Source organism: Balaenoptera ricei, chromosome 20 (genome assembly GCF_028023285.1).
Source record: "Balaenoptera ricei isolate mBalRic1 chromosome 20, mBalRic1.hap2, whole genome shotgun sequence".
Lineage (NCBI taxonomy): Eukaryota > Metazoa > Chordata > Mammalia > Artiodactyla > Balaenopteridae > Balaenoptera > Balaenoptera ricei.
The window spans coordinates 8,125,592-8,153,441 of record NC_082658.1 but is presented as its reverse complement, the minus strand read 5'-3'; the positions used below and the strand labels follow the sequence as shown (position 1 = coordinate 8,153,441).

The 27,850-nt window shown below is 53.2% G+C and overlaps 2 protein-coding genes across 8 annotated transcripts in view; both read left to right on the top strand.

Moving 5' to 3' along the window:
* Window positions 1–2,789, top strand: part of PRPSAP1 (phosphoribosyl pyrophosphate synthetase associated protein 1) — a 33,486-nt gene extending 30,697 nt beyond the window's left edge. Inside the window, exons 8-10 of the mRNA XM_059907852.1 lie at window positions 17–87; window positions 876–1,022; window positions 2,044–2,789. Coding sequence (XP_059763835.1) covers window positions 17–87; window positions 876–1,022; window positions 2,044–2,202 — 377 coding nt within the window. The 3' untranslated portion in view covers window positions 2,203–2,789. The remainder of the gene's footprint in view (window positions 1–16; window positions 88–875; window positions 1,023–2,043) is intronic.
* A 2,521-nt stretch (window positions 2,790–5,310) lies between these two features.
* QRICH2 (glutamine rich 2) lies at window positions 5,311–27,850 on the top strand. 7 transcript variants are annotated; one of them, XM_059906385.1, is made up of 20 exons: window positions 5,311–6,104; window positions 6,278–6,340; window positions 7,590–7,649; window positions 8,099–8,209; window positions 12,390–14,712; window positions 15,313–15,398; window positions 16,075–16,172; window positions 16,685–16,799; window positions 20,558–20,818; window positions 21,454–21,624; window positions 21,713–21,787; window positions 21,971–22,135; window positions 22,250–22,371; window positions 22,960–23,025; window positions 23,294–23,395; window positions 23,824–24,027; window positions 24,627–24,774; window positions 25,117–25,204; window positions 25,984–26,109; window positions 27,636–27,850. In XM_059906385.1, exons 1-20 carry the CDS (start codon window positions 5,637–5,639, stop codon window positions 27,818–27,820), a joined length of 5,037 nt encoding a protein of 1,678 aa, XP_059762368.1. In that variant the 5' UTR covers window positions 5,311–5,636; the 3' UTR covers window positions 27,821–27,850. The 7 variants fall into 7 exon arrangements, with proteins under 7 accessions (XP_059762368.1, XP_059762369.1, XP_059762371.1 ...); XM_059906386.1 differs by having other exon boundaries at window positions 6,278–6,370; window positions 21,502–21,624; XM_059906388.1 differs by having other exon boundaries at window positions 6,278–6,370; window positions 23,824–23,932.

The window sequence follows — 27,850 nt, the reverse complement described above, 5'->3', positions numbered from 1 at the left end:
TGTCTTGCTTTGCTAGTGATGATGGCCAAGGAGAAGCCACCGATCACAGTAGTGGGGGATGTTGGAGGACGCATCGCGATCATTGTGGTAGGTCACAGTCTTCCTTCGTGTGCAGAGATGACATTACTGACTCAGTAGGTGTCCACCTTAGGATTGGTGTCCAGTGACGATGATGCATTTAAGTGGACCCATCTAGCCTTTCTCACCCAGGCTCCCCTAGGACAACTAGGAGAAACTTTTAAACAGATGAACCGGGATTATTATAACCTACAGGTGTAAAACGAGCACAGTAGTAGCACCTGTAAGTAAATTCGATTCCGTAAATAACCTTTGTCTGAAGGGGTCTGTGTCCTGTCAAACCAGCTGACTTACTCAACCTTAAGCTCGTGGGCAGTGAAGTGAACTGAAGGTGGGCTGTTCATTCTCACTAACAAGAATGTGTGTCTTGTTCTTTGTTACTTTAACACGATACACGTGCTCCCAGCTCTAAACGCCTCAGCTGGGCCAGAGGACCGGCCCTTTACAATGGCTCACTTTATTCCTCTGTTCCCCTCTATTAACTTTCTCTTGGAAAAAAGTAAATGAGACACTGGCTATGTGGGATTCATCAGAAATTTGAAACAGGGAAGGGAGTCTTGGCAGTCTCCTGAACTCAGGCCGCAATGTCGCGTATGACTGTAGTGAGGCTTTGCTGCTCTTTCCACGGACAGGCATGCACGTTACAAGGCCACGCGGTTCCAAATGGACGTTCAGTCTTTGACCCAGGCAGATAGCTCTGATTTTCCATTAGACATCCTCTGAAGCAAAGTGCAGAGAGGTGTGTGTTTATAGATGGGGATGGAGGGAACTTAGCACTAACACTGGTCTCTTCTCAGGATGACATCATTGATGATGTGGAAAGTTTTGTTGCTGCTGCGGAGATCCTGAAAGAGAGAGGCGCTTATAAGATCTACGTCATGGCCACTCACGGCATCCTGTCTGCGGAGGCCCCCCGTCTGATTGAGGAGTCCTCCATCGACGAGGTCTGTCTGCTCTTTTTTTTCTTTTTTTTTGAAGTCTTTAATTTTTTATTTTATATACAGAGAGCCATTGTTTCTGCGTAAGGTAGATATCCTGGACGACCCATTCAAGGAAGTTGAGTCACAATTTGCTGCTCTGTTTTCCGTGAATAGTTAAATGGCTCATTCAGTTTTTTTTTCTTTTGAAATTTTCTTTTTTTATTTTATTTTAATTAATTCATTTATTTTTGGTTGCATTGGGTCTTCGTCGCTGCGCATGGGCTTTCTCAAGTTGCGGCGAGCAGGGGCTGCTCTTCGTTGCTGTGCGCGGGCTTCTCATTGCGGTGGCTTCTCTTTGTTGTGGAGCACGGGCTCTAGGCACGCAGGCTTCAGTAGCTGTGGCTCGCGGGCTCAGTAGTTGTGGCTTGTGGGCTCTAGAGCGCAGGCTCAGTAGTTGTGACGCGTGGGCTGAGTTGCTCCGCAGCATGTGGCATCTTCCCTTACCAGGGCTCGAACCCGTGTCCCCTGCATTGGCAGGCGGATTCTTAACCACTGCGCCACCAGGGAAGCCCCTCAGTCAGTATTGCTTACTCCCTCTCGAGAGGACTGTGAGATCGTGCTTTGGGTGGCTAGTGGTCTGTTGGGGCAGATGTATAGTTAGGAATATATGTCTATTTTCATAACGATTTGCTCTGTGTACTTCAGTATAATTTGTATTTCAGTATGATTTGATACCATAGTAGCGTTTCTCTCAAGACTTGAATTCTTCCTTGATAATAGGAAGGTTTCCCGCAGTGCTGGGGCTCACCCTGTCATTTCTGCATACGTAGACGTGACCTTCCTAAGCTTCTGTTTTGTAACTGTCATGTAAACTTTGCCCTGTGTAAAGTCGGGTTCTTTTGTAAAAACTGTACTCAGTGGAATAAGGTTTTATAGTTTGGGCCTTGGTCTGTGGGTACCACACGTTAGGTAAACTTTTCTGAGTGACCACGTTGGGCCGCACACATCAGTAACAGCGTTTCTTTTCCATTACTGCAACGACCAGGTGGTGGTGACGAATACTGTCCCTCACGAGGTCCAGAAGCTGCAGTGTCCCAAGATTAAGACTGTGGACATCAGTCTGATTCTTTCTGAAGCGATTCGGAGAATCCACAACGGGGAGTCCATGGCGTACCTTTTCCGAAACATCACAGTGGACGACTAGCTTTCCCGGTTGCCTTGTCCCTGGAACTCCCAAGGAAAACATGTGAAAAGCAGTGCCAACCATTATGTACACAGCATTTCCTTTCAAGGGAGGCAGATGGTCTCTCTTGCCAAGTTTGGTGGGTAGGAGGCATTAAGATGGTCAAGGGGAAGACAGAGATCACGGGTCCATGGCCTCAACTGTCTGCCGTCGCCATCCTGTTCCTTAAAAAAAAGTTAGACACCTTCCTGAAGAGGATCTGAAAATCTTGTTGATATTGAAAGGGAGTGAAAGGGAGATCAAGTCCTAACTCTCTAACGTTCATTCAGTTGTTTCCAGCGCAGGGAAACATCCGTGTTAATGTTGAATTTGGTTAGGGGAGCTGAGCACCCGGCACTGTTCCTATTCCAGTTGTCCTCTCGCCAGTCAATTTCGTGCACATCTTTTACAGAGAATCATATTTTTCTTTGAGAAACTCCTTGCCAGCAGCCAGCGAACAATGAAGCATTTGTGGCGTTACTCCTAGCGAGGACATCAGATTAAAAAATCACATCCTAACTCTGGATCTCCGAGTTGCTCTTAAATTGCAAATAAAAGAATTTTCTGTCTTGCTAGTGTCTTCACTACATTGCAGAGCTGCCCACTCTCCTGCCTTGTGTCCAGACTCTGCAGAAGCTGGTGCCTTGAATGCAGGGTGGTCCAGGTCCATGGCTCCTGGACATAAGTCTCCCTCTGCAGGTTCCATTCCCTTCCCTTCACATTCCGTGACGTTCAATTCTTGTTGAATAATATATTTTCAACCTAAATTAAAAAAACAAAAAACAAAAACGTAACTGTACTTTTCCCTGCATGACAGGTGACACTTAGGTTGGTTGCATTACTTAGGACTGCACTTGATCATTCTGCCACCATTTTAAATTACATAATCACGATTCTAGTTGATACCTTATTTGTCGGGCAGGCCTTGCCGCAAATGCAGTGTAGACTTTTTATACCTTTTAATCTGATCCAAGTCAGGACTGAATGAAACAGGCAGGAGGAGTGTCTGCCCGGAAATGAACTGTAGTCTCTCATTGGTTCTCATAGCTCCTAAGAGATAATAAAGGGCAATTCGCTTATTTGTACAATTGTATTTCTCTGCAGGGAGGTTTCCTGGACATTTTTCCCCCTTTCCCAATGACTAGGAAAGTTCCCAGCCCGCCATCAAGACTTGAGCACATTTGCTTTTTCAAGCACACAAAGAAGTTGCCTTTTGTTAATAGTCCAAGTAGGGGAATTCTGAGGAAAGAACTTAATTATCAAATAATTAGCATGGTTGTAGAGGAAGAGCCGCGGACTGTTACTCAGGAGACTGGTTCTGTCCTGGAGGTCGGTCAGATGACCAGTCCTTTCTGGCCCTCTGTCATCGGTTGTGGAAGGGGAGGTTAGGAATTGAAAGCTAAGGTCCTTTTCAACCCCAAATTCCATTTATACCTGCAGTTAATGTTTTCTTTCCTGTGTCTCTAAAAGAGATTTTAAATGTACTTATTTACCAAAGCGTTTAGGAGAATATATCTCCTGGGATTAGAATTGGAGTATATTAGAATAAGCTCTTTGCATTGGTGAGTCCTAGTGTGTGCCTGGCATGATAGCAAGTCTCAGGGACATGAAAATGGAAACGTGAGGGCTTGGGAGCCGATGTTCTGGCCGTAGCTAGTGTAGTAGTAGCAGTCACATTCAGTAGAAAGTCACTGAACTTAGAATGGTTAAGCCCACACACCACACCACAGCCTCCAGTACAGCTGATGCTGAGTCCTAAGGCTTCAACTTCAACTTTGTGATCTGGCCTTAACGTTTTCTTTTTTTTTTTTTTAAGATTTTTTTGATGTGGACTATTTTTTTTTTTAAGTCTTTATTGAATTTGTTACAGTATTGATTCTGTTTCATGTTTTGGTTTTTTGGCCTTGAGGTATGTGGGGTCTTAGCTCCCTGACCAGGGATCGAACCCGCACCTCCTGCATTGGAAGGCGGAGTCTTAACCACTGGCCTGCCAGGGAAGCCCCCAGCCTTACGTTTTCTAATGTAAGAGTGTAAGTGCACAGAAGACTACAAAGAATTTCTTCTTTTGATGATCTCAACAACCACCTGAAGGCCTACTGTGTGTCAGGCTCTGGGTGACAAAAATGAACAAAAATCCTTGGGTGTTACCCTCAGGGAGGTTTTAGACTCGTGTCTAAAACTCCATTTCCAGGAAACACTGCTTTTATTGGAGGGGGAGGGAGTGAAAAATGAAGGGTTTCAATTTTACCAGTTCAGACTAAACTAAAAATTTGAATTTGAAAAGTAGTTAAAATAATACATAGTATAGATGCAGTTACAAGTTTTCTTTAGCTTCCTGAATATAAACACTGAAAATTGTTACCTGTTTTCTGGGAGAATCTAGTATGGGGAAGTCAAGCCTCAATTGCTGAGGGCATCAGATTCCTCTGGTCCTGTCTAATCAGTCCTGCCTTGTAACCAGGGGAGATGCTGGCGCTTGACCAGATGTCTGTTTTGAGATAAATGAGGCCAGGGCGGCACAGAGAAGGTCTATCAGCTTGTGGCTAACTGGAACCGCCTGGGTAGTGAGTGGTCTTTTTCCAGGTTACCTTCCCTTCTGATTGAGCAGAATGATATGGGAACTGTTCCCAAGGGGCCAAGGTCTCAGGACTGCGTCTCTTAGATCCGTGCCACCGCCCTGGGAAGGGAACAACTAAAACACACAAAACATAGTGGCCATGAGGCCTCTTAAATCTTTCCACTGTTGTGGCCCCCACAGGAGAGTAAATCAGCTGGAATCTAGGTGAACCTTAAGGGGTCTCCACCCCTCCCCCCCCCCCCCTCCCCGCGCCAAAACGGATGTGTTTCCTGGTAGGAATTCCTCGGCACAGCCCTTATAGTGCCGTTTGGGAGCGTTTACTGAGAACAAAAATTGGTGGCACCTTGGGGTGTGGCCAGGGCTTCCTGACCTACTAGGACTGGCTGTCTTTGGGGGTCGGGGGTGGCTTCTAGAACGGGCAGGTCTCCGCGCTAAGGCCGGCTCTCAGCGGGGCGGGTTCTTGCGCGGAATCCCGGGGGCGCGCGGGGGGGCTTCCACAACCGGGCAGCGAACGGGGCCGCGCACCCAGTTCCAAACGTCCGCCAGCCGCCAGGGCAGGGCACTCCAGGGCTCGAGCTCGGAGACCGAAGATCGGACGGTGGCGGGCTGACGGCGGAGCCTCGGCGGTGCCCGGACCCCGGTTTCCCGGGAGCGAAGAGCGGGAAGCCCGAGGGCCAGGCGCTTCCTCTCCGTCCTCCAGGCGGGCTCCAGACTGCGCCTGCTGCCCGGCGCGGCGGGACCCAGGGGCGGGGGTGCCCCGAGGCCTCGCAGGGGCCCGGAAAGGCCCCCGAAGCGCGACAAGCCGTGAGGGGGGCAGGGCCGCCGGAGAAGGCGCACGATGCCGCCCGCGACGGCGGCCCCCTCGGTCTCCCTCTGGGAGCTGGCCGACCTCGCCATCGGCACCCCGGAGGTGGGCGCCGTCAACTTCACGGCCCTGCACACGCTCATCGTGGCCATGCTCAAGAATCTCAACCTGCAGGATACTCGGATCGACTTCCCGTCCCCGATGCTCGAGCAGAGTCGCTTGTTCGAGTCCCCGCGGGTCTCAAGCGGTAGGGCGCAGCCGCAGGCGCTGGAGAGCCAGGTGAAGGACCTGGGCGGGCAGGTCCAGGACCTCAGCCTGCAGCTCACGACCATGGGGAGCCAGGTGCAGGCCATCGTGGCGCACGTGGAGCACTTCCCCTCCCAGGCCGGAGGGCTGGACGCCCGGGACTGGCTGGAAGTGAAGGACCTGCCCTTGCTTATGCAGGGGAAGGCGCAAGTAGGGTCGACGAAAGTCCGGAAGGACGGCGAGCCGGTCCCCCAGGTGGGCGCGCAGGCTGTCCGCCCCTCCCCCCGCCCCGGCCGCTCTGCAGCGCCCCCTGGAGCTGAGCCCCGGAGGCGCACCTGGGGGAGGAGGCCGGAGCCGGGAGGCGTGGCGGGGCCCAGGCCTGCTTGAGGCCTGGGCCCACGCGGCGCGGCCCGTGCTCTACGTTTCAGAGCATGGAGCTGCTCCAGGACATCATGGAAGACGTGAAAATACTGAAGGAAGCCCAGCAAAAGGTGAAGGAGCAACCCGAGTTGCACCCGGAGGTGAGGGCGGCCGGGACCCCACCTTGGGGAGCTGAGTGGCCCCTTCCCGGGCAGGCTTCTTCGTCCCCTCTGTTTACACGGGGGCTCACCCACCACTTGTCAGACACCCAGGCATCCTGAACCGACCCAGAGAGGGGCTGACAACTTCTCAATATTCTTTGAGCGAATTTCCTTTAAACTAGAGTAAAGAAGGAAGGTGGTGGGTGTTGAGAGACAAAGCTTGGTCCAAGAAGAGGGGAACTGGAACGGAGAGGGTTATGGGTCCCCACCACCATCCCCCTACCTGCAGCCCCCCAGGCAGCCCCACTCTCACTTGGGTCTTTGCTCCCTGGGAGAGAGAAGCACAGATCCCTCAGCGTAAGCATTTTCCAGTGAACAGCAGAGACCGGAAGTATGCCAGTTCCAGGAGATACTAGGCAGTGCTCCTGTTTCAGGCCCATATGAGACCGGAGTAGGGGATTAGAGCTGGCGAAAAAGGAGGAGCAATTAGGAGGAAGCCCAGGGAGAGGCTGAGAAGAGAGACTTGAGAGAGAAGGAAAGCTCAAAGGAGGAGGTGGCCGAGACCCTGGAGGAGACTCACCCACGGATGCCACGTGCCCACCTCATCCCAGGCCTCCAGCCCCCAGCAGGACTCATTTTTGCTCTGGGAAGCTTTTCTTTTTAAAGTGTGGTGTTTTTAGGTTTGGGGCTGTCTTCGGTTAGACTAAAGGCTTGTTTTACCTTTAGATTCGTAGATTCTGGAGGTTTGCAGAAGTTATAAGGAGCCACTTAAATGGTAGCAATTTGCTTTGGTTCTTTTGAGGTGCTTTTCTCTTTAAGCAACACAGTCGTTCAGATGCCCTTGAAGTACCCAGTCATCTTTGTCCTTGAGAGGCGAGGTTAGCCTCCTCGAGCAGTGCTGGAATGTCTCACTAGTGGGTTGTGTGAAATGCATCCCAGGACCAAAGAAAGGTTCCCATTCCTGCATTGCTTTTGCTTGTGGCACGCTGTCCCCGGGTACCACCTACCACACTCGCTTCCCTTCCTCTTGTTGGCTGGGAAGAGAACGGGGAGCCTGGCTTACCAGCCTTCTCTTTACCCTCGGCTTCTCTCAGACCCACACACCTCCTTTCCTCTTCTGCCTTGTGAGAGAGAATGTGTGTGTGTGTGTGTGCGCGCGCGCGTGTAGGGGCCATAGGTGGGGCTGCTTTGATCCTCAATCTCTGCACTCTTCTTCCAGAAACTCCTCCGACGGATTGACGAACTGGAGAGGCTAATTAGAGAAAGGGACGAATTCCTGGTAATCTCAGCCAGTTCTGTGGGAAAGGGCCCTCAGGGGCCCCAGGGGGGTAGGATGGTTGCCCGCAGCCCGGCCCCCTCTCTCGGGGCTCATCCAGACTCTCACCCCAGGTGTCTGCATCCTTCCAGGGTGGGGTGCTGTATGCCCTCTGCCTCTTGGGGTGCCCCCCCCTGGAATGAGGGAACATTCTTTCCCTCCTTGCTCAGTTGTCCATCCAGGGCCCACATGGGACAGGAAACCAGCCACTCAGGACTCACTGGTTACTTGGACAGTGGCTTTTCCTCGGGGCTTTGGACCCACCCAATCCTGTTACTTCTGTTCTGTTCCTAAAGCTTCCTGGGATTAAACTCGGGGTGTGTGTGTGTGTGTGTGTGTGTATGTGTTGTATTGTATGTTGTGTGTGTTTGGTGTGTGTGTGTGCACGCATACGTGTTGTCTTTCACTGTCAGGAAACAATGAGCTGGAAGCTCAGTGTGATGCCTGCTGCAGAAGAAGCCACCACGGTCACCTGGGAAGAGCTGGAGCAGGCGATTACTGACGGCTGGAAGGCCTCACAAATGGTGAACAGAGACGGGGGTGGGGTGGGGGGGGGGGGCTTGGGCAGCGGTCTTGGGTGGGGCCCCCGAACCTTTCCCTTTTTACTGCTGTGCAGTATTCCATTCTGTAGATGTTTATAATTTATTTCACAAGTTTTCTATTATGGATATTTTTTATGTTTTTCCCCAATCTTATAACAAACCGTGCTCTAATGTGACACTCACACAAGTGAAGGTACTCATAGGGTAGATTCCTAGAAACAGAACGCACATTTGTGATTTGGCTAGCTTTTGCCAAATTACCTTTCGTGGGCGTGGTTCCAGTTTGGACCCCCACCAGCAATGTAGGAGAGAAATTGTTTCTCAGTATCCCGCCAACGCTGTCTGTTGGTACCCACTTTTTTTAGCTTGGCCGATCGGTTAGATAGAAAACAGTACCAGAGCATAGTTTTGATTTGCTTTCGTAGCTTTTCAGAGTTCCTTTAGAGTCTGTCCTGAAATGCACGAGTCCCTTCACTATTAGTGGACAAAGGTGACCAACCCTGGAAATAAACCTCTTCAGGAAGCCTTTTGCTGATGGTGACCTGTACCCACGGGTGCGGGCATCTGTGCCAAGGCAGTGCACAGGATAACCAGGCTAAGCTTTCTTTGTCTGAATAAAGTGGGTATTTTCAAACGGCCCTCGATGACAAGGATCAGCGGCCCTTTGGCCTTGACGTTCCTCTTCCCCTGGCTTTGTGTATCTGGGTCACTCAAAAAGGGTCACATGGATGTACAGACTCACGGGCAAGAGAGCGAAGAACACTTTGGCACCACCAAGTGGCCATCTGGGGTTCGCCAAATATTATCTGGGTCTCCAAAAGACACCCTTCTGGTCTCCCAGACTGCTTTCTGAGTTTGGGGCCCTTCTTCAGAGGAAAGCAGCATCAGAGAGAGTTGGAAGAAGAGCCTGCAAACAAAGAGAGTGGCCTAGAAAAAAGTGGCCTCTGCTTTCACTGTTACATTGTTTTAAGCCAAAGCTTTTTTACACTTACCCACATGTCACTGTCCTATGTTTTGAGTGAGCAACACATTTCCTCAGGGTGCCACCAGAAGACACCTGCAAGACCTAAAAATAAGCCCCAACAGAAGCAACTCTAGACATTTTTACTTCTCCAGAGGTAAGAAAGCGTCAGGGGTCTGACAGTTGCTCATAATCATGAACGACCCCAGAAGCAGATGAGAATTAGTATAAATATTAATTTTTGAGAAGCAAGAGAGCAAGTAATGACAAGTGCAGGCCTGCATAGACCATAGTGAAGGCAGTGGAAGGAGAGTTTCACTATCTCAAGTTGGGGAAATACAACACACTTGAGCCCAATGTTTTTTTGGCGTTGTTGGTGGTAACTCTAAGGCAATTGTGAGGTGCATCATCTGCCTGCGTCATGAGTAGAGAGCCAGGGTGGAAGGGAGGATGTGAGTCCGGGGTTGCGGAGTGATGAGTATGGAAAAGTAAATTCCATGTTTGGAGAACCAGACATGAGGAAGGAGGCTGCAGCTATCCACGTAGCAGCTACCGTTAAAGGAGCTCAGAACTAACATGGAAGATGCCCATCCCAGGACTTGAGTGTGAAAGGACACTGACCTCTTGTTTCCAAGGGCGTGTTCTGATGGCCGAGAGGGCAGTTCTTTGCAGTTTTCTTCATTACCCAGAGGTGATGATGACGTTGCTTCTACTTCTCCTCTTCCTCCTCCTCCTCCTGGTACTTCTTCTTCTAATGGTCAGCAAGAATGAGAGACTTACCGTAATCAGGAAAACCCAATCCTAGCATTGTAGTCAAAACTTGCTTAAGGGAGGAAAAAGCTTCCTCAATTCCCTGTGATCAAGGTAATGAGTCTGGGGTGCCAGCTAGATCCATGGCAATGGTCTTTTAACAATTGGAGGATCTTCCAGTGGCCATTTTACTAGGTCCGTGGACCTTGAGGATAGATGCTGTCTTGCAGAAACAGCGTGTCCAAAGCAAAGGACATTTCCTCCTCAAAGCTTTGTGGCCTGACAGGTTAAACAAAGTGGAAAGCAAAAATTAAAACCTATCTGCAGGCCTCCACCGAGGGAAAGGCGGGTGACTACCTGTTAGGTTGTGGTCACCCTTTGGATATCTTCTGCTTTGGGACCCAAGGAATAGTGGAGCAATTTAGAAAGGGGCTTCACAAGATTGAACATGACTTCAGCTAACTGCGGCCCCATCTTCCTCTTCAAAGTGAACACGCACTGGGTCAGCACCCCTCCTGGCACCAGGACACACACGCCGGCACTCGCTACTGTGCTCTCCGTGGCCATGGCTACCCAGTCCATGGACGGGGCCTCATGTGCCTCCGGGTGCGAAACGAAAAGTCCCCTTTAGGCAACTACGGGCCTCCTGGATCATGTTTTTAAATCCATTCTGCTGATCTCTGCCTTCTGATTGGAGTGTTTAATTACTGATAGAGTTCACAACTTCCATTTTGCTATTTGTTTTCTATATGTCTTATGTCTTTTCTGTTTCTCTGTTATTGTCTTCTTTTGTGTTAAATAAATGTATCCTAGTGTACCATTTTAATTCCCTGTATCTTTTACTGTATATTTTTTGAGGTTTGTTTTGCTTTTTTTTTTGGCTGCGTTGGGTCTTCGTTGCTGCACGAGGGCTTTCTCTAGTTGCGGCGAGCAGGGGCTACTCTTTGTTGCGGTGCACGGGCTTCTCATTGCGGTGGCTTCTCTTGTTGCGGAGCACGGGCTCTAGGTGCGTGGGCTTCAGTAGTTGCGGCGTGCAGGCTCAGTAGTTGTGGCTCACGGGCTCTAGAGCGCAGGCTCAGTAGTTGTGGCACACGGGCTTAGTTGCTCCGCAGCATGTGGGATCTTCCCGGACCAGGGCTCGAACCCGTGAACCCGTGTCCCCTGCATTGGCAGGCGGATTCTTAACCACTGCGCCACCAGGGAAGCCCCTTGAGTTATTTCCTTAGTGGGTCCATAGCCATGTTCAGTGTAGGGCTGATTATCCTCCGCTTCCGACGCAGCACCTTTCTGAGTCCTTTGCCCCCTGAATTACAGGTTTCTCCAAACTGGCCTGTAGAAACAGGCACTGTTCCCAGCCCCACAAGAGTCTGGGTGCTGTTCCCTCTAGCTTTGAAGATGGTTCTTTTCCCAATCTGGGTAGTTTCGTCACATGTATGTGCTGGTCCTTTCTGTGCTGAATACCCGAGGGGGAACCCTCTGGGAATCTGCTTTGTTGTCTTTACATGCTTGTGCTTTCTTCCCAATCCTATGTTCTTTGAGCTCTCGCTGCCTCAGTCTCCCTGAATGCTTATCTCTGTCTCCCACACAGGGAGTCTGCTGGGCCCCACTTCAGTCCCCCATCCCTGCATTGCAGCCTGGGAACCATCCAGCCAGTAAGCCGAGGCAACAGTAGGGCTCCCATATTTTGCTTCCCCATCTTTCAGGGATTGCTAGCCTTCATCAGCTGATACCCAGTGTCTAGAAAACCACTGTTTCATAGTTGTTGCTTTTTGGGTTTTTGTTTTTGGTTGTTATAGACCAGAAGGTAAATCTAGTCCCTATTAACTCCATTTGGGCTGGAAATGGGAATAATCCATCATCCTTTTTTTTAACAGCTTCTTAATTTTCTACAGTATGGTTGTGCCATAAATATACCCCTATTGATAATCTGTTTTCATAAATAATGCCACAGACTCTGTCTTTGTACATATATCTTGGTGCATTCTTTTGTGAGAGTCCGTACAGAAAATTCCCATCTATGGAATTTCTGGATTTGTGCTTTGCATTTTAAATACATGGTATACTTTCCCTGCAGTGTACACTCTACCACCAGCAATGGGTCAATGATGGGGTAGACTTTATATTGTAAACTCAGTAAATTATTCATGTCCTTTATTTGTAGACTCAGCGAGAGTTGGAGTTGACCACTTTTATTTTGCAGGTTTTCCCCTGCCTTTTATGAGGGGAATTATATATTATGATGCCATTTACAAATGTGCAGATTCTCAGAAATCTGGAGAACTATCCTTCGAGAATGTCAAAGTTGGTCTTTGTGTCCAGTTTAGTTTTGTGAGGGTATATTTTTCCAAGGGCTCTAAATCATCTTAGATACCCCGGACTTCCTTCCCTCCAACTCTTACAATGAGTACTTTTTACTTAGAGTCACTGATTTCTTTCTTCCTCTTCCACCAGGTCTCAGAGTCATCAACAGGGCTTCCTAGGCGCAAAGGGCAGGGTTCCATAACATCAAATGATAAAATTCCAAGTGGAGCCTCCACCAAGCATCCAAGTATTGATGAGGCTATAGAGTCTGCCAGTGATTTTAGCACAGATAAGACCTTCTCGGGAACCAGTGGCATAGGATACTCCTCTGAAGGGGTTACTGGCAGGGAACGAAGCAAAGGTGCGTCTGCTACTGGGTTTCCTGGTAGAGAACAGCGCTCAAGGGCCCGTGAAGAAGCTGGCCTAACCAAACCCCGTCCCCAGTTGAGAGCAGAGTCAGATCGTCGCCGGGCTAGAGAGCAGCACGGCTTAGCACATCTACGCAGAGATGAACGGGATGCACACCTTGGCCCAGTTTATCAGGACGTATCCTCCGCCACCTTGCCTAGAGATCGGCATGGTCATGTGTCCCCAGATCAGCATGGGGGAGTGCACATTTGCCAGGGTCAAATCTATGCATGGCCAGATCAACATGGATTAGGACCACTTGGCCTGGATCAGCCTGCATCGCTACAGCCTAGCACTTATGTACGTGGTGTGGTACCCCTCACTGTGGGTCAGCTTGGAGTGATGCCACCTGGAATGGATGAGCAGGAGTTGGTACTAGCTGGCACGGCTCAGAGTGATGCAGTGCCACCATTGGTATCTGGCAGAGATCAACAAGGATTGGAACTACCTAGTACAGACCAGCCTGGTATGGTTCCACTTAGCGCATATCAGCATGGTGTGATACTTCCTGGCATAGACCAACATGGTATAAAACAGGCTGGCATGGACGAGAGTGGTATGGGACCGCTTGGCACTGAGCAGCATGGATTGGTGCCTCTTGGTGGAGATCAGCACGGATTTGTAATATTTCGCACGGGTCAGCAGGGCTTGCTGTCACCTGGGTTGATGCAAGTTGCTGCAGATCAGCAAGGTTTTGTACAGCCCGGCTTGGGGATATCTGGCTTCATACAACCTGGCACAGAGCAGCATGATATGATCCAGCCCAGTGCAGGTCAGCCTGGTTTGGTCCAACCCAGTATAGGTCAGCCTGGTTTGGTGCAGCCTGGTGCAGGTCAGCCTGGTTTGGTGCAGCCTGGTGCAGGTCAGCCTGGTTTGGTGCAGCCTGGTGCAGGTCAGCCTGGTTTAGTGCAGCCTGGTGCTGGTCAGCCTGCCTCGGTCCAACCCGGTGCAGGTCACCCTGGTTTGGTCCAGCCTGGAATGTATCAGCGAGGTTTGGTCCCGTCTGGTGCAGGTCACCCTGGTTTCGTGCAGCCTGGAATGTATCAGCGAGGTTTTGTGCAGCCTGGAATGTATCAGCGAGGTTTTGTGCAGCCTGGAATGTATCAGCGAGGTTTTGTGCAGCCCGGTGCAGGTCAGCCTGGCTTGGTGCAGCCTGGTGCAGGTCCACATGGCTTTTTTCAACCTACTGTATCTATGCCTGGCTTGGTTCCACCTGGTACATATCCACCTGGTCTGGTACAGCCTGGTGCCTATCCACGTGGTTTCATGCAGCCTCGTGCCGATCAGCGTGGTTTGGTTCAACCTGTAATAGATCAGCATTGGTTGAGGCAATCTGGTACAGATCGAGGCTTGATACCACCAGGCACAGAGCTTCATGGCTTTCCAACATACCATGCAGATCCTCGAAGTTTTATATCACCACGCCCATACCAGCATGGTGTGGCACCTCCTGGCAGAGATCAATATGGTCGGGTGTCACCACTCGTAGCCAGTCAAGGTTTGGCATCACCAGGTATAGACCGAGAAGGTTTGGTACCACGAGAGACTTATCAACAAGGTTTGATGCGTCCTGGCCCAGACCAGCATGGCCCAAAACCATTACGCACGAGTGTGGGATCTGCACTCCAGGATCAACAGCATTTGGAAACACCTGAACCAGAGCAGCATGACCGGGCACATTCTGTCCCAGACTCCCGTGGCCCAGGGTACCAAGATGTAGATCAGTATGTCGAGGTAGGTTTGGATCCAAATGAAATACGTGACTCAATCCGACCTGGAGTTTCTGTTCAGACTTCACCAAGCCAAGACGCCCCCTTTCTCAGGAGCACACACTCCCTTGGCTGTTTACACCGAGGCTCATCAGAAAGGAGTGATGTTCAGGGTGAGAAACGTGATTCACTGGATAAATTGGCTCCTAGCTTCCCCACGGCAGTGGAAACATTTCGTCTGATGGGAGAGCTTATCGGCCTCTACGTGGAGCTTAAGGAGAACATAAAGGATCTGGAGGATGAACAAGCTGGCCAAACAGACTTGGAGAAGATCCAGTACCTGCTGGCACTGATGGGTGGGTGCTGCGTGCCCAGAGGAGAGGCTGCTGTCCTTCTCCTCGCTTGGTTTCATCCTTCTCTCTCCCTGGGCCTCTGCCTGAGGCCCTGAAAACAGCATTTCCATTCTTAGCCATTCTGGGTTCTCCCATAGCCTTCAGGGTCCAAGAGATGGGATTAAACTGGAGTGCAGGAGCTTCAGGAGAGGAGTGAGGCAGGTTCTTATGCCTTTGCCAGACTCTCTGGAAAGCAGCTGGGAAGATGTTGGGATGAAGGGAAAATGATTTCATGGGGTTGGGCGGGGAGAGAGAATGTTGAAAAATTAAATTTAACCTTTGCACATTCACAATTCTAGCCCCAGAGAATAATTAAGATTTTAGAGTTGGGTGGAAATTGTGGGTAAGTGGTCCCATAGCCCTTTAGGATATTAAGCATTAGGTGGACTCTTTAGAGCTAAGGACGCTTATCCCCTAAAAGGACACTCCTTTCTTCCCATCCCCTCTCTCCAGCCCCCAGGAAAAGCAGATAAATGATATGTGTTGTTCTTGATTGTGAGGGCTGGGATTGGGAGGCCATGGGGAATCTTACGCTTCTGACTCTAAGGCCTCGATTCTCCATAGTCAAGAAGTCCATACCCGCTGACCTGCAGGAACAGCTGAAGACCTTAAAGGCCTTGACCAAAGAAGTTCAGCAGGAAAAAGCAAAAGTAAGTAAGGGAGGGTCCGCCTACTTGGCCTTCAAGTGCCAATAACCCCTTTCATCTGCATTTGGATAGATTACACAGTCCTTTCACTTCCATTATTACCTCCCTGGATCTGTACAGTCCCCTCAGATGGGAAACACACCTCAGGTATCCACGTGTTTATTTCCTGGATCTAAACCCTGATATTCAAAGCTATTAAGATTCAGTTGGGCCCACAAGGAGGCCTGAGCTCCTTTCAGCACATGTGGCCATTTCCAATAAAAGCCACTGTCACTGGAGCAGCCTTGGAGCCAAGTTCGTGGGACTGTCTGGGACCAGCGGTCATGGCGAGGGGCTGCTAGGTCTTCAGTCATTCTTTTAATGCTAGCTACCTACATCCATGGGATGGATGGATGGGTGGGTGGATGTTAGGAAGGGACCTTGGGCTCTGCCAGAGGGTTGGATAGGATTAGGGAATTGGGGGGACTCCCTGGTGGTCCAGTGGTTAGGCGCTTTCACTGCCAGAGGTCCGGGTTCGATCTCTGGTCCGGGAACTAAGATTCCCACAAGCTGCGTGGTGGGAATTTTTTTTTTTTAAAGGATTAGGGTATGGGCGAGGGGCTTGCTGGGGCTGCAGAGGTACGTTCAGAAAGCAGAGATCTCAAGCCTGCCTGACCCTCCTCTTCCATTGGATTTGTAGCTGGAGAAGATGAACAGGATCCTGGAGGGGGAGGGGGAGCAAGAAACAGGAAAGGAGGTGAAAGCTGGCCAGCCGAGCCTGCAGCTGGGAATCCTCAGGTAAAATCCCCTGCCAGATGCAACTTCTGTCCTGGCATCACATGTTCTCAGCCAAGGAGGTGATAGAAGCCTTTGGTTCACTCATCCGTGAACTGACCACTCTCTTTGACCCGCATTGTGTCTGCTCTTCAGGTTGTCTGTATCTAGTTCAAGTTGCTAGTGGAAGTTTCCCAGGTTCTTAAAACAGCTCAGCACCAGGGCTTAGAAGAACCAAAAAAAAAAAAAAAAAGCCTCTTAGATTCTGTCCCCAGTTGGAGGCTTCGGAGCATTTGCTAGAGCCCCTCAGAGCCGTCTCTGTGCAGTGCCGGGCCTCACCCCCTAGAAGCCTCTCAGGCCAGCACACTGGGCACCCACCTCCACGACTGGCGGGGCCTTGGACCCCTTGGACAGAGCTGGAGGGGGACGTGAAAGAGCCCCATCTGCCACCTCCATCCCTGACGGCCGGGGCTCAGCACTGGTGGGCCCAGGCCCCTGGGCCGGTGCTGGGGCCGGACCATCTCTCGTGCATGCAGAGTCACCGTGGCTGACATCGAGAAGGAGCTGGCGGAGCTGAGGGAGAGTCAGGAACGGGGCAAGGTCAGCATGGAACGTTCGGTCTCTGAAGCCTCCCTTTACCTGCAGGATCAGGTGAGGATTCCACACTCTGCAGCCACGGGGACTAGGGCCCTTCGGAGAGTTGGCTGTGGACATTGGGGATACTAGACTCTTATCTGATATATAATTTGCAGATATTTTCTCCTGTTCTGTGGGTTGTCTTTTCACTCTCTTGAAAGTGTCTGCCTTTACATCTTTTTTTTTTTTTTTTTTTTAATTATTTAATTATTTATTTTTGGCTGTGCTGGGTCTTCGTTTCTGTGCGAGGGCTTTCTCCAGTTGCGGCGAGCGAGGGCCACTCTTCATCGCGGTGCGCGGGCCTATCACTGTCGTGGCCTCTCCCGTTGCGGAGCATAGGCTCCAGACGCGCAGGCTCAGTAGTTGTGGCTCACGGGCTTAGTTGCTCCGCGGCATGTGGGATCCTCCCAGACCAGGGCTCAAACCCGTGTCCCCTGCATTGGCAGGCGGATTCCCAACCACTGCGCCACCAGGGAAGCCCACATCTTTTTTTTTTTAATTGGAGTATAGTTGATTTACGATGTTGTGTTAGCTCCAGGTGTACATGCCTTTACATCTTGAGTGTTACGATCCTTGGTCACCCCAGAATGTTCCCAGTGAGGAGCGTCTGGGCTAGGAACAGCCCTCTGAGTGCTCGCAGAAGGATCACATGGGCAAAGCCACTGGGCCCAGGGGTCCCACGTCAGGAGCCCCTTTGTGCTAGAGGCCCCATTCTGGGCCCACTCCAAGATTGTCAGGAGAGTGGTGTGCACCATTTCATGACCCAGACCTGACTGTCAGGACAGCAGTAGGACAGCAGTAGATAGTGCGTTTAAGAGTCATCTGTCATCCCAAAGCTCACACCTGAGCTTAGCAACCTCCGGGGCTCCCTGGGGCCACACCTGGGAGGGCGTCCACTCCCTGCTGGGCAGGCTCAGCCTCTTGACTCTTCAGAAGCGTGTCGGCTCTTCTGGTGGCAAGAGTCTTGCTGAGCTCGGGCAAAAGGGAGCCTGGCTGAAAATACACACGTGTAGAGGAAATTGGGAAAAGCAGAATCTCCAGGCCAAGCGGGCAGTCTGGCCCGGGCCACCTCCTGTCTGTCTTTCTGTGTGTCTGCCTTTGCCTCTGTGTCCCCTTCCTTATCCATCTCTCTCAAATACCTGCACATCTCTCTTCCCTTCCGCTCTCAGCCAGCTTTTTTATCTGTCACACACAGTCCAAAAGGGCTGCCCCAGGCCTCGCAGTGTTACGCGCTTCCAAGAAAGGGGGCCTTAGGTTGGTGCAGTCCCTTTCTCTAAGCCAGGACAAGATGTCACAGGTCTTTGGCCAGTCGGGTGTCTAGCTGGGACCAATCATTTGTGGGGACAAACTGGGACCATGGGATCCAGAAGAGAGCAGGAGGGCCAGCGGAAGGAGTTTCTTCCCAGCCAGGCCATGAGAGACCCCTGTAGTGGTAGCACTTATCACATTCTCTCTCTTTTTTTCTTTTTATTGAAGTGTAGTTGATTTACACTCTTATATCAGTTTCAAATGCACACCATAGTGATTCACTGTTTTTATAGATTATATTCCACTTAAAGTTATTATAAAATAATGACTCTGTTTCCCTGTGCTGTACAATATATCCTTGTGGCTTTTTTGTTTTACACATAGTAGTTTGTACCTCTTAATATCCTACCCCATCTTGTCCCTCCCCCTTCCCTCCCCCCACTGGTAACCACTAGTTTGTTCTCTAGATCTGTGAGTCTGTTTCTGTTTTGTTATATTCACTAGTTTGTTTTATCTTTTAGATTCTACATATAAGTGACAACACACAGTGTTTGTCTTTCTCTGTCTGGCTTATTTCACTAAGGATAATACTCTCTAGGTCCATCCATGTGGTTGCAAATGGCAAAATTTCATTCTTTTTTATGGCTGAGTAGCATTCCGTTTTATATGTAAACCACATCTTCTCTATCCGTTCATTTGTTGATGGAAACTTAGGTCACTTCCATATCTTAGCTGTTGTAAACAGTGCTTCCCGTGAACATTGGGGTGCATGCATCTTTTCGAATTAGTGTTTTCATTTTCTTCGGATAATATATACCCAGGAGTGGAATTGCTGGATCATACGGTAGTTCTACTTTTAGTTTTTTGAGGAACCTCCGTGAACATTGGGGTGCATGCATCTTTTCGAATTAGTGTTTTCATTTTCTTCGGATAATATATACCCAGGAGTGGAATTGCTGGATCATACGGTAGTTCTACTTTTAGTTTTTTGAGGAACCTCCGTGAACATTGGGGTGCATGCATCTTTTCGAATTAGTGTTTTCATTTTCTTTGGATAATATATACCCAGGAGTGGAATTGCTGGATCATACGGTAGTTCTACTTTTAGTTTTTTGAGGAACCTCCATACTGTTCTCCATAGTGGCTGCACCAATTTACATTCCCACCAACAATGTAGGAGGGTTCCCTTTTCTCCACACCCTCTCCAGCATTTGTTATTTGTAGACTTTTAGATGATGGCCATTCTGACTGGTGTGAGGTGATATCTCATTGTGGTTTTGATTTGCATCTCTAATAATTAGCAAGGTTGAATATCTTTTCACGTGCCTGTTAGCCATCTGTATGTCTTCTTTGGAAAAATGTCTGTTCAGGTCTTCTACCCATTTTTTAATCAGGTTATTTGTTTTTTTGATACTGAGTTTATGAGCTGTTTATATATTTTGGATATTAACCCCTTATGGGTCATATCGTTTGCAGATGTTTTCTCCGATTCCATAGGTTGTGTTTTCTTTTTGTCGATGGTTTCCTTTGCCGTGCAAAAGCTTTTATTTATTTATTTAAAAGAATCAATTTTTAAAATTTATTTATTTTTGGTTGCGCTGGGTCTTCGTTGCTACGCGCGGGCTTTCTCTAGTTGTGTCGAGCGGGGGCTACTCTTTGTTGCAGTGTGCGGGCTTCTCATTGCAGTGGCTTCTCTTTGTTGTGGAACACGGGCTCTAGGCACGCAGGCTTCAGTAGTTGTGGCATGCGGGCTCAGTAGTTGTGGTGCACAGGCTTAGTTGCTCCGGGCACGTGGGATCTTCTCGGACCAGGGATCAAACCCATGTCCCCTGCATTGGCATGAGGATTCTTAACCACTGTGCCACCAGGGAAGTCCCCAAAAACTTTTAAGTTTATTTAGGTCTCATTTATTTATTTTTGCTTTTGTCTCCTTTGACTTAGGAGACAGATCCAAAAAATATTGCTACGATTTATGTGAAAGAGTGTTCTGCCTATGTTTTCCTCTAGGAGTTTTATGGTTTCTAGTCTTACATTGAGGTCTTTAATCCATTTTGAGTTTATTTTTGTATATGGTGTGAGAAAACACATTCTCTTATTGTTATTTACATTCTAGATGGGGACAGAGCATGTGTGAGCCCACCCCTCGTGTCCCCAGGGCCTGGAGCAGGGCCTGTGTGTCGTCAGGGTGTTTGTGGACTAATGGACATCAGCCCTGTAGGATTTAGCTAGAGGAGATGTGTTCTCACACTGCACCAATGGGCTGGCTGGAGAAAGGTCCAGAAGCCTCCTTCCTGCAAGGGCTTTATCAGCATCTGTGCTACCCTCCCTGGGAACTCTGGTCACTATTTAGTGGATGAAGGTCGAGCGCCTCCCATGTGCTGCACACCGTGGGAGGCACCGAGGCTGTGGGACGGCCCGGGTCACAGCAGGCCAGGGCAGAAAGCACTCGCTGGTGGCGACCGTGTGGATGCGGCGTAGCTGGGCCTCGCTCACTGCCCTGCACCCGCCCTCTCGCCCGTGCCCAGTTAGACAAGCTCAGGACGATCATCGAGAACATGCTGGCCTCGTCCTCCACGCTGCTGTCCATGAGCATGAGCGTGGCCCCGCACAAGCTCCTGACCACGCTGGCACCCGGCCAGATCGACCCTGCGGCCACCTGCCCAGCCTGCAGCCTGGACCTGAGTCACCAGGTCAGCACGCTGGTGCAGCGCTACGAGCAGCTCCAGGACATGGTCAGCAACCTGGCTGCCTCCCGGCCCTCCAAGAAGGCCAAGCTGCAGAGCCAGGTGATGCCGCCTGCTTTCCTCCGGTGCGGCCGCTCATGGCCCGCCTGCAGGGAGCCCCTCGGGGAGTCCCCGGGGGAGGGATGTTTGGGCCACTTTTCCGTGATGGAGCCCTTTAGCGACCGCACGGAAGTCTCTGGTCTTTCCATAGGGTCGCAGCGAGGGCAGCCGTAGAGCTGGCTCTGGGGTTGGGGGACCACGGGGAAGAGCTGGTTCCATGGGTGGGGCGGTGCCATTCACATGCCTCGGGACGCTGGCATAGCTTTAGGATTCATCGCCCCTCCTTCATGCCGGTCTTCTGGACTCCTTCCCACTTCCCCTCCAAAGGGCAGGCCTGCTGGTGGGGCAGGGAGTAGCACAAGTCCCTGGGGCCTGCCTCTTAGACTCCGGAATTCAGATTCAGCTCAGGGTGGGTGGCGAGGCTGTAGCCCACACCCCAGCTCTCACGGGAGCAGCTCACCCCTCCTGGGCCTCGAGACCACCTCTGCTGACCACCCACCCCAGCGGACCAGGTCCCTCAAGGCCAGTCCATGGGGAGGTAGGGAATTGTGGCGGCAACTGAGGAGATCCAGAATGGGGTCTGAAGTCGGCCTGTCTGCCAGGTGATGTTTTAAGGGCTGACTTACCAGGGGCGGCAGTACCCCTGGGGGTGCCCCAGGGAGGCTGCCTTTGTCCTGCTGCTGCAGGATGAAGAGCTGCTGGGCCGCGTCCAGAGCGCCATCCTGCAGGTACAGGGCGACTGTGAGAAACTCAGCATCACCACCAGCAGCCTCATCGAGGACCATCGGCGGAAGCAGAAGGACATCGAAGTGAGGGCGGGCAGGGTGGCAGGGGCGGGGCCGAGGCGCGACCCCAGTTCCTCCTTGTTCCTTATGCTCTGCTCCCTCGGCCTCCCAGGTGTTGTACCAGGGTCTGGAGAAGCTGGAGAAGGAAAAGGCCAACAGGGAACACCTGGAGATGGAGATCAATGTGGTAAGGCTAGGCCGAGGGGCCACCCTGCGTCCCAGGGAGGTCCCACCGCTCGTTCTTCAGAAGGCTGAGAGAGGAGGCGAGTCCGACGGGGGATGTGGGCTCAGTGCTGGCGCTCGCACTGCAGGGCATGGGCCCCCCCATGGCTCTCTCCCATCTGGGGGGCCTCTTCCTCTCTCCGGGCAGAAAGCCGACAAGAGTGCCCTGGCGGCCAAAGTGAGCCGTGTCCAATTTGACGCCACCACGGAGCAGCTGAACCGCATGATGCGGGAGCTGTTGGCCAAGATGAGCGGGCAGGAGCAGGACTGGCAAGAGATGCTGGACAAGCTCCTGGTGGAGATGGACGGCAAGGTGAGGGGCGGGAGGCTCCAGGGCCCCCTGGCCTGGGACAGCGCCCCCTCCTCCAGGCACCGCGGACCCCCCCTGCTTCCTCAGAGCTCACCTGGGCCCCGCCCCCACCCACAGCTGGACCGCCTGGAGCTGGACCCAGTGAAGCAGTCACTGGAGGATCGCTGGAAATCCTTGCGACTGCAGCTCAAAGAGCGTTCTCCACTCTACCAGGCGGACGAGGCAGCCGCCATGCGGAGGTGAGGCCTGGAAGGGGTGAGGGCAGGCGGGCGGGCGGTGTGCTCAGAGGGAATGGCTGATCTTGCCTGGGACCATCCCGCAGTAGGAGGGACAGAGTTCTAGAGCTTGAAAAGCTCTTCTAGCTCAGGCCAGTTCACATTACAGCTGAGAGAGGGAGGGGAGGGAAGCGTAAGGCTCTCTGGGCACAGGTGGGAGGGGGTCCACAGCCCCCAGAGCTGAGAGCACTCCTGGGGGGCTTGGCCCATAGCAGCCTGAGTCCCAGGATTTCCATTCCTGGCCGCCAGAGGGCTCCCGAGGCTTACGCAGGGCAGTCCTGGGGCCCTTGGGAACCCTGCTGGCTTTGGGTTAGGGTAGGTGGGTGCCGGGTGTGTGCCCAGAAGCGGACATGTCTAGGAGCTGGTGAGTTTGGTGAGTTCCCGGGGAGCTGGGCCCGGAACTGCCTCTGGTGGCCTGGGGCCTGTCACCCTGGGCACTGAGCGTCCAGCCTGCCTGGCCCACAGAGCGCCAAGCCCGCTGGGTTCTCCGTCTCTCGCGTTCGGGACCGTCTGGGCAGGGCGCTCACCCTGTGTGTGTTCCACTCCGCACAGGCAGCTCCTGGCACATTTCCACTGCCTCTCATGTGACCGTCCCCTGGAGACGCCTGTGACTGGAGAGTGAGTGACCCCAGCTGGTGGCCACGCTGGGGGCGGCACGGCAGGGCTGCGTCTCCTGTACTCCCTGCCTGTCTCCAACTCCTGTCGGCTCCTCCTCTCTCACCGTTCACTCCGTGCACCTCGGCTGCTCCTACCCCTGTCCTTCAGCCCCCCACCCCTGCCCCTGCGGGAAGGCTCCTCGGGCAGCTGGAGTGTGGGGAGTGGGCGGGGGGCTTGGACGATGGGGTTTCTCACACTCCGACCTTCCCTTCTCTCTGTCCCTGCCCAGAGTCATCCCCCTGACTCCTGTGGGCCCAGGCCTGCCCGGGCACCGGTCCACCCGCCCCTACACGGTCTTTGAACTGGAGCAGGTCCGGCAGCAGAGCCGCAAGTACGGGCAGCGGAGGGAGTCCTGTGCAGGGCTTTGCAGGGGGGTCTGGAGGGCGAGAGCGGAGGCTCCTCCTCACGCCTGGGATGGGGAGTAGGGGCGGTGCTGCTAGGGTGCTGTCTGACGGAGCTCCCAGCTCCTCCCAGGGTGAGCGCGTCGGAGGAGGAGAGCGCCGACCTAGTAACCGCCTGCCTTTGGGTCCCCGCTGGGCGTCCTCGGGGACATTGCCTCCGAGACGCCCCTCTCCCTGCTCATACCGGGCACGTGAGGAAGGGAGGGGGTGGCTCCACGAGCGGGCGCGATGCGTGGGTGGGGGCGTGTTTCACGCCTTCTGGGGCTCCTGCCCTCCTCCCCGCAGCCTTTCCACCTCCTCCCTGAGGGGAGGATGCCGGGGGCGTGGCTCACCCCTCCGCTGGGCCCGCCCCCCGCAGCCTGAAGCTGGGCAGCGCTGCCTTCCCCCGCGGCAACCCGGGGCAGACGGAGCGGAGCGTGGGGCGCCTGCGCAGCATGCACGCCAGGATGCTGATGGACGTTGAGAAGGTGCAGACCCGCTTCGGGGGCTCGGTCAAGGCCAGCAGCCAGATGATCTGCGAGCTGCTGCTCCCCCAGCGCCTCAGCCGCCCCTGCTGCCGACGGTGCGCGGCCGGGCCGGGCAGGCGACCAGCTTCGGCCCGCTCACAGCCCACCCACCGCCGAGAGCCTGGCCCAGAGCGGGGGGGGGGGGGGGGGGGGGGGTGCGTGCGTGTGTGTGGAAGAGAGAGAGTGGGTGTCTGAACACGTGTGAGTGTGAGAGCATTGTTCATGTGTATTGTACGAGTGAGACTGTGTGTGTGTGTGAGATTATGTGTATGCATGAGGGGTGGGACCTGTGTGTGAACGTGTGTATAAAGGTGTATGAGAATGTGTGATTGTGTGTGAACGTGTACGTGTATGAATGTGTGGGAGTATGTGTGAATGTGTGTGTGTGTGAAAGCATGTGTGTGTGGATATGTGAACATGTGTGTGTATGTGTGTGAACATGTGTGAACGTTTGAGAATGTGTGTGAATGTATGTGTGTGAACACGTACGCGTGAGAATGTGCGTGTGCCTGTGTGTGTGTGTGTGGCCTTCAGGGTGGCCGGGCCACCCTGCTCACTCACCCCCTGCCCTGTCCTGGCTCGAGTGCTGCCCCCCCAACCCCAGGCGTGTCCCAGGCCGCACCTGCTCCCCGTGACTCCGCTGTCTTCACCGCAGGCTGCCCGACGCGGCCGATCACACCTACCCGAGGGCGCCCCGGCGCTGCGGGGGCAGCCACACCCTCACCTGCCCCTCCCGCCACAGCCGCCTGCAGCACCTGGCACAGGGCCTGTACCCCACCGAGGAGATCCAGATCGCCAGGAAGGTGGGGGGCACTGCCGTGACGCCAGACTCTCAGGTCCCTCTGGAAAAGCCCCCAGAAGTCCCCTCCTGGGCCCTCGGCCTCGGGGCGGTTTCTTAGTCAGACCCAGTCCAAGCGTCAGGTTCTTATCCTTTCCTGGGAAGAGGAATGCCAACCCGGCCACCCGCTCACCTGGCACTACCGCCTCCACCACGGGCCCCCCTTCCCCCTGTCGCTCGGCGCTGGCGCCGCCCAGAGCCCCCTCAAGGGCTCTGAGCACCATTTGGTGCCGGCCTCAGGAGAGGTCCGCCCTCTGGGAGGCAGGACGGGAGGGCAGCTCTGAGCGGCACTCGCCCACCTCCACAGCACGACGAGGTGGATATCCTGGGCCTGGACGGACATATTTACAAGGGACGGATGGATACAAGGCTGCCGGACATCCTGAACAAAGACAGTGAGTGTCCAGGTGGCCCAGAGGCCCCTCAGCCTCCTTGCTTGGGTCCCACAGGGTCCATCCAGCTCCTTAAGGCACTTCTTGTGGCCACCGGGCCCTGACTGCCTTCCTCCTCCACCTCCCTGACTCCAAACGTTCAGGTCTCCAAACACCTCCGGGTCAGTGTTTGCAGAAGGGGGACAGCTGTCCAGTCTCGGCCAACTAGCTGAGGTGTCGTGGCCCCATCTCTTCTTGCCAGCCTTTATCCTCAGGCTGCCACCCCAGTCTTCCTGCCTAAGCCTCTGTTCCCAGCATCACCGAGGCCAAGTCCTACCCCTTCTTCATAACTCAAAGTACCCTCTCCTGAGCCCCCCACCACTTTGTGAATCACCCGTGTCCCGGAATGTCCCCTTCCAGTTAGCCGTCCTGAGGTGTGCCGTTTGTCACCTCCCACCGGGTCTCACCGCCACGTATGCACCTTTCTAGTTGCCTCCCCTCCCGAACTATAAACCTGGAGTCAGAACTCACCCAGCACCTGCATGGGGCTGATGTCTGGGGGTGGATATCCGAGTGAGTGGGTGGGTGGATGGATGGATGGATGGACAGACAGATGGCCGGGCGGACATATCGGTGAATGAAGTGCTTACAAGGGGCATATCCACGAATGAAGATGGAGAAGGATGCCGGCTGAGGCTGGCTGTGACCAGCAGCCCTGCAGCCCTCTCCCCGTCCCCATGGGTCCCCACAGGGCTCCCACCCGGTGTCTCAGAACTGCCCCTCCCCTCCACTGTCTCCGTCAGATTCGGGGATAAAGCACAAGGCCAAGCAGTCCCAGCCCCACGTGCACCGGCAGCGGTCGCTCAGCGGCAGCACTCAGCTGCCCTCACGGCCCCAGAGCGCTCAGATGCTGGCTGGCAACAACTCAGGTAGCTCCTCTCTGGATGGAGGGTCCTTCTGGGTGGCCTTGGCACTGCCCCCCGCCTCTCCTCCTTGCCCCACCAGTCCCCTTTCCTGCCCATGACTGGTATATACCTTTATTTCCCTGGAGAGAGGAAGGGCCTGGGAGCTGAGAGACAGGATGCAAGGGAGGAGAGAGAAAACCCTTCGTTGCTGAGTGCTTGATAATGCGCCAGGTCTGTGGTCAGATACTGTTACTGCCCCCATTTCACAGAAGACGAAATGGGCAGAGTTGCAGCCCAAGCTCTGGCTCCAGGCCCGAGTCCTTCCCCTGCTCACATGTGCCGACTCTCCTGGAGCTAAGCCCCCTGGCCTGGAAGGTCCCCCAGAGTCCCTGCTCTCCCCAGAGGGGCTAAATCCTGCCTGAAAGCCAGAGGGCTAAGGGTTCCCCTGGGGTTTGGCTACACATGGGGCCAGAGAGGGACAGTGGCCTGGAGCTAGGAGGCTGGATCACTTCCAGGTGACTCTGAGCACCTCTCCCCCTTCTCTTGATGACCAGTTTCCTCATCTGTCAATAAAAGAGTGCTGGATGAGGGCTGCTTCACTAGGCTCCCCCTTGAGAGTCTAAGAAAGGTGCTGACTTTCTTCCCATAAAAAGTTACGCACCCACAGTGCTTTACGGCTACTTCTGGAGGTTCAAGGACCACCCCCACCCCCTGCCCAGGTTAAGAGCCCCAGCTAGGTGCTTCCCCGCTTCCAGTTCCAGCATTCAGTGAGTGCCTGGAGGAGGCAGAAACAGAATAAGCGGCAGTGGTGGTCACGTTGCCTCGCCTCTGTTGAGGGTTCCTCACCGGCCAGGCACTGCTGAGGAGCTTTCCACTTACAAACCAGTCTTCACCCTCATGCATTAAGAGGCAGGGACCACTGTTGGTCCCACCTACAGCTGAGAAAGCCGAGGCACAGAGAGGTTAAAGTACTTGCACAAGGTCACACAGCTAGGAAGCAGCAGAGCTGGAGTTCAAAGCCAAGCCATCTGGCCCCAGAGCCAGCGCTGGTGACAAAGGGTAAGAGCCTGGGATGGAGGACTCAGCAGTGGACAGACAGCACAGGTCTGTGGCTCTCGGTTCCAAGTTGATTTCTTGGGGGTACTTAGCTTTTTTCTCCCCAGCACTCCATCGTCTACTCCAAGGGCACTTAAAACGTGTGGAAGCAGCAGCAAGAGGGAGGGTAGTGTTAGGGAAAATTCCTGCACCTATTTGTGTCAATATTGCCTAAACAGTCCCTGTATTAAGAGGGAACGTTACCAAAGAGGCAGGCTCTCGGCCCCTGATGAGGGCTTGTTTATTTTTAACTCAGAGAGATTGTAAAGGAGTGTGACTTAGGGGGCTCGTATGAGGGCTTGCCACCCCCCACCCCCACCCCCCAGCCTGATGCCCCAGCTCGGCCTGGCTACTGGGGCTGCTCTCGACTTCCCTGGGCTTTGTGCAAGCTGGGGTGGGCTGCTGGTGGGCGTGGGTGCGAGACAGAGCCAGGTCGGCTCCCTCCTTTCTCGCAGGTCCTTCTCTTCAACGGAAAGACAGACCCGTCTCCACCGAGGGGCGCCTCTCCCAGCCGAATACAGCTCACCTGCCCAGTGAGATGGCAGACCTGCCAGCGGGGCTGGAGATGCACATGGACGTGCCTCCTGGGGAGGGGCTCGAGGAGCCCACCCGGGGGCCGCGGTCCACCACTTCTCACTGAGCAGAGCTATAAATAAATGTTGAGGAAAAA

Bases quoted from the DNA above. Each gene is read 5' to 3' on its own strand.
- QRICH2 (XM_059906383.1), top strand. From the start codon at position 5,637: ATGCCGCCCGCGACGGCGGCCCCCTCGGTCTCCCTCTGGGAGCTGGCC. The intron at 21,625-21,712 runs GTGAGGGCGGGC...TCGGCCTCCCAG, and splicing joins GGAAGCAGAAGGACATCGAA to GTGTTGTACCAGGGTCTGGA. The intron at 26,110-27,635 runs GTAGCTCCTCTC...CCTTTCTCGCAG, and splicing joins GCTGGCTGGCAACAACTCAG to GTCCTTCTCTTCAACGGAAA.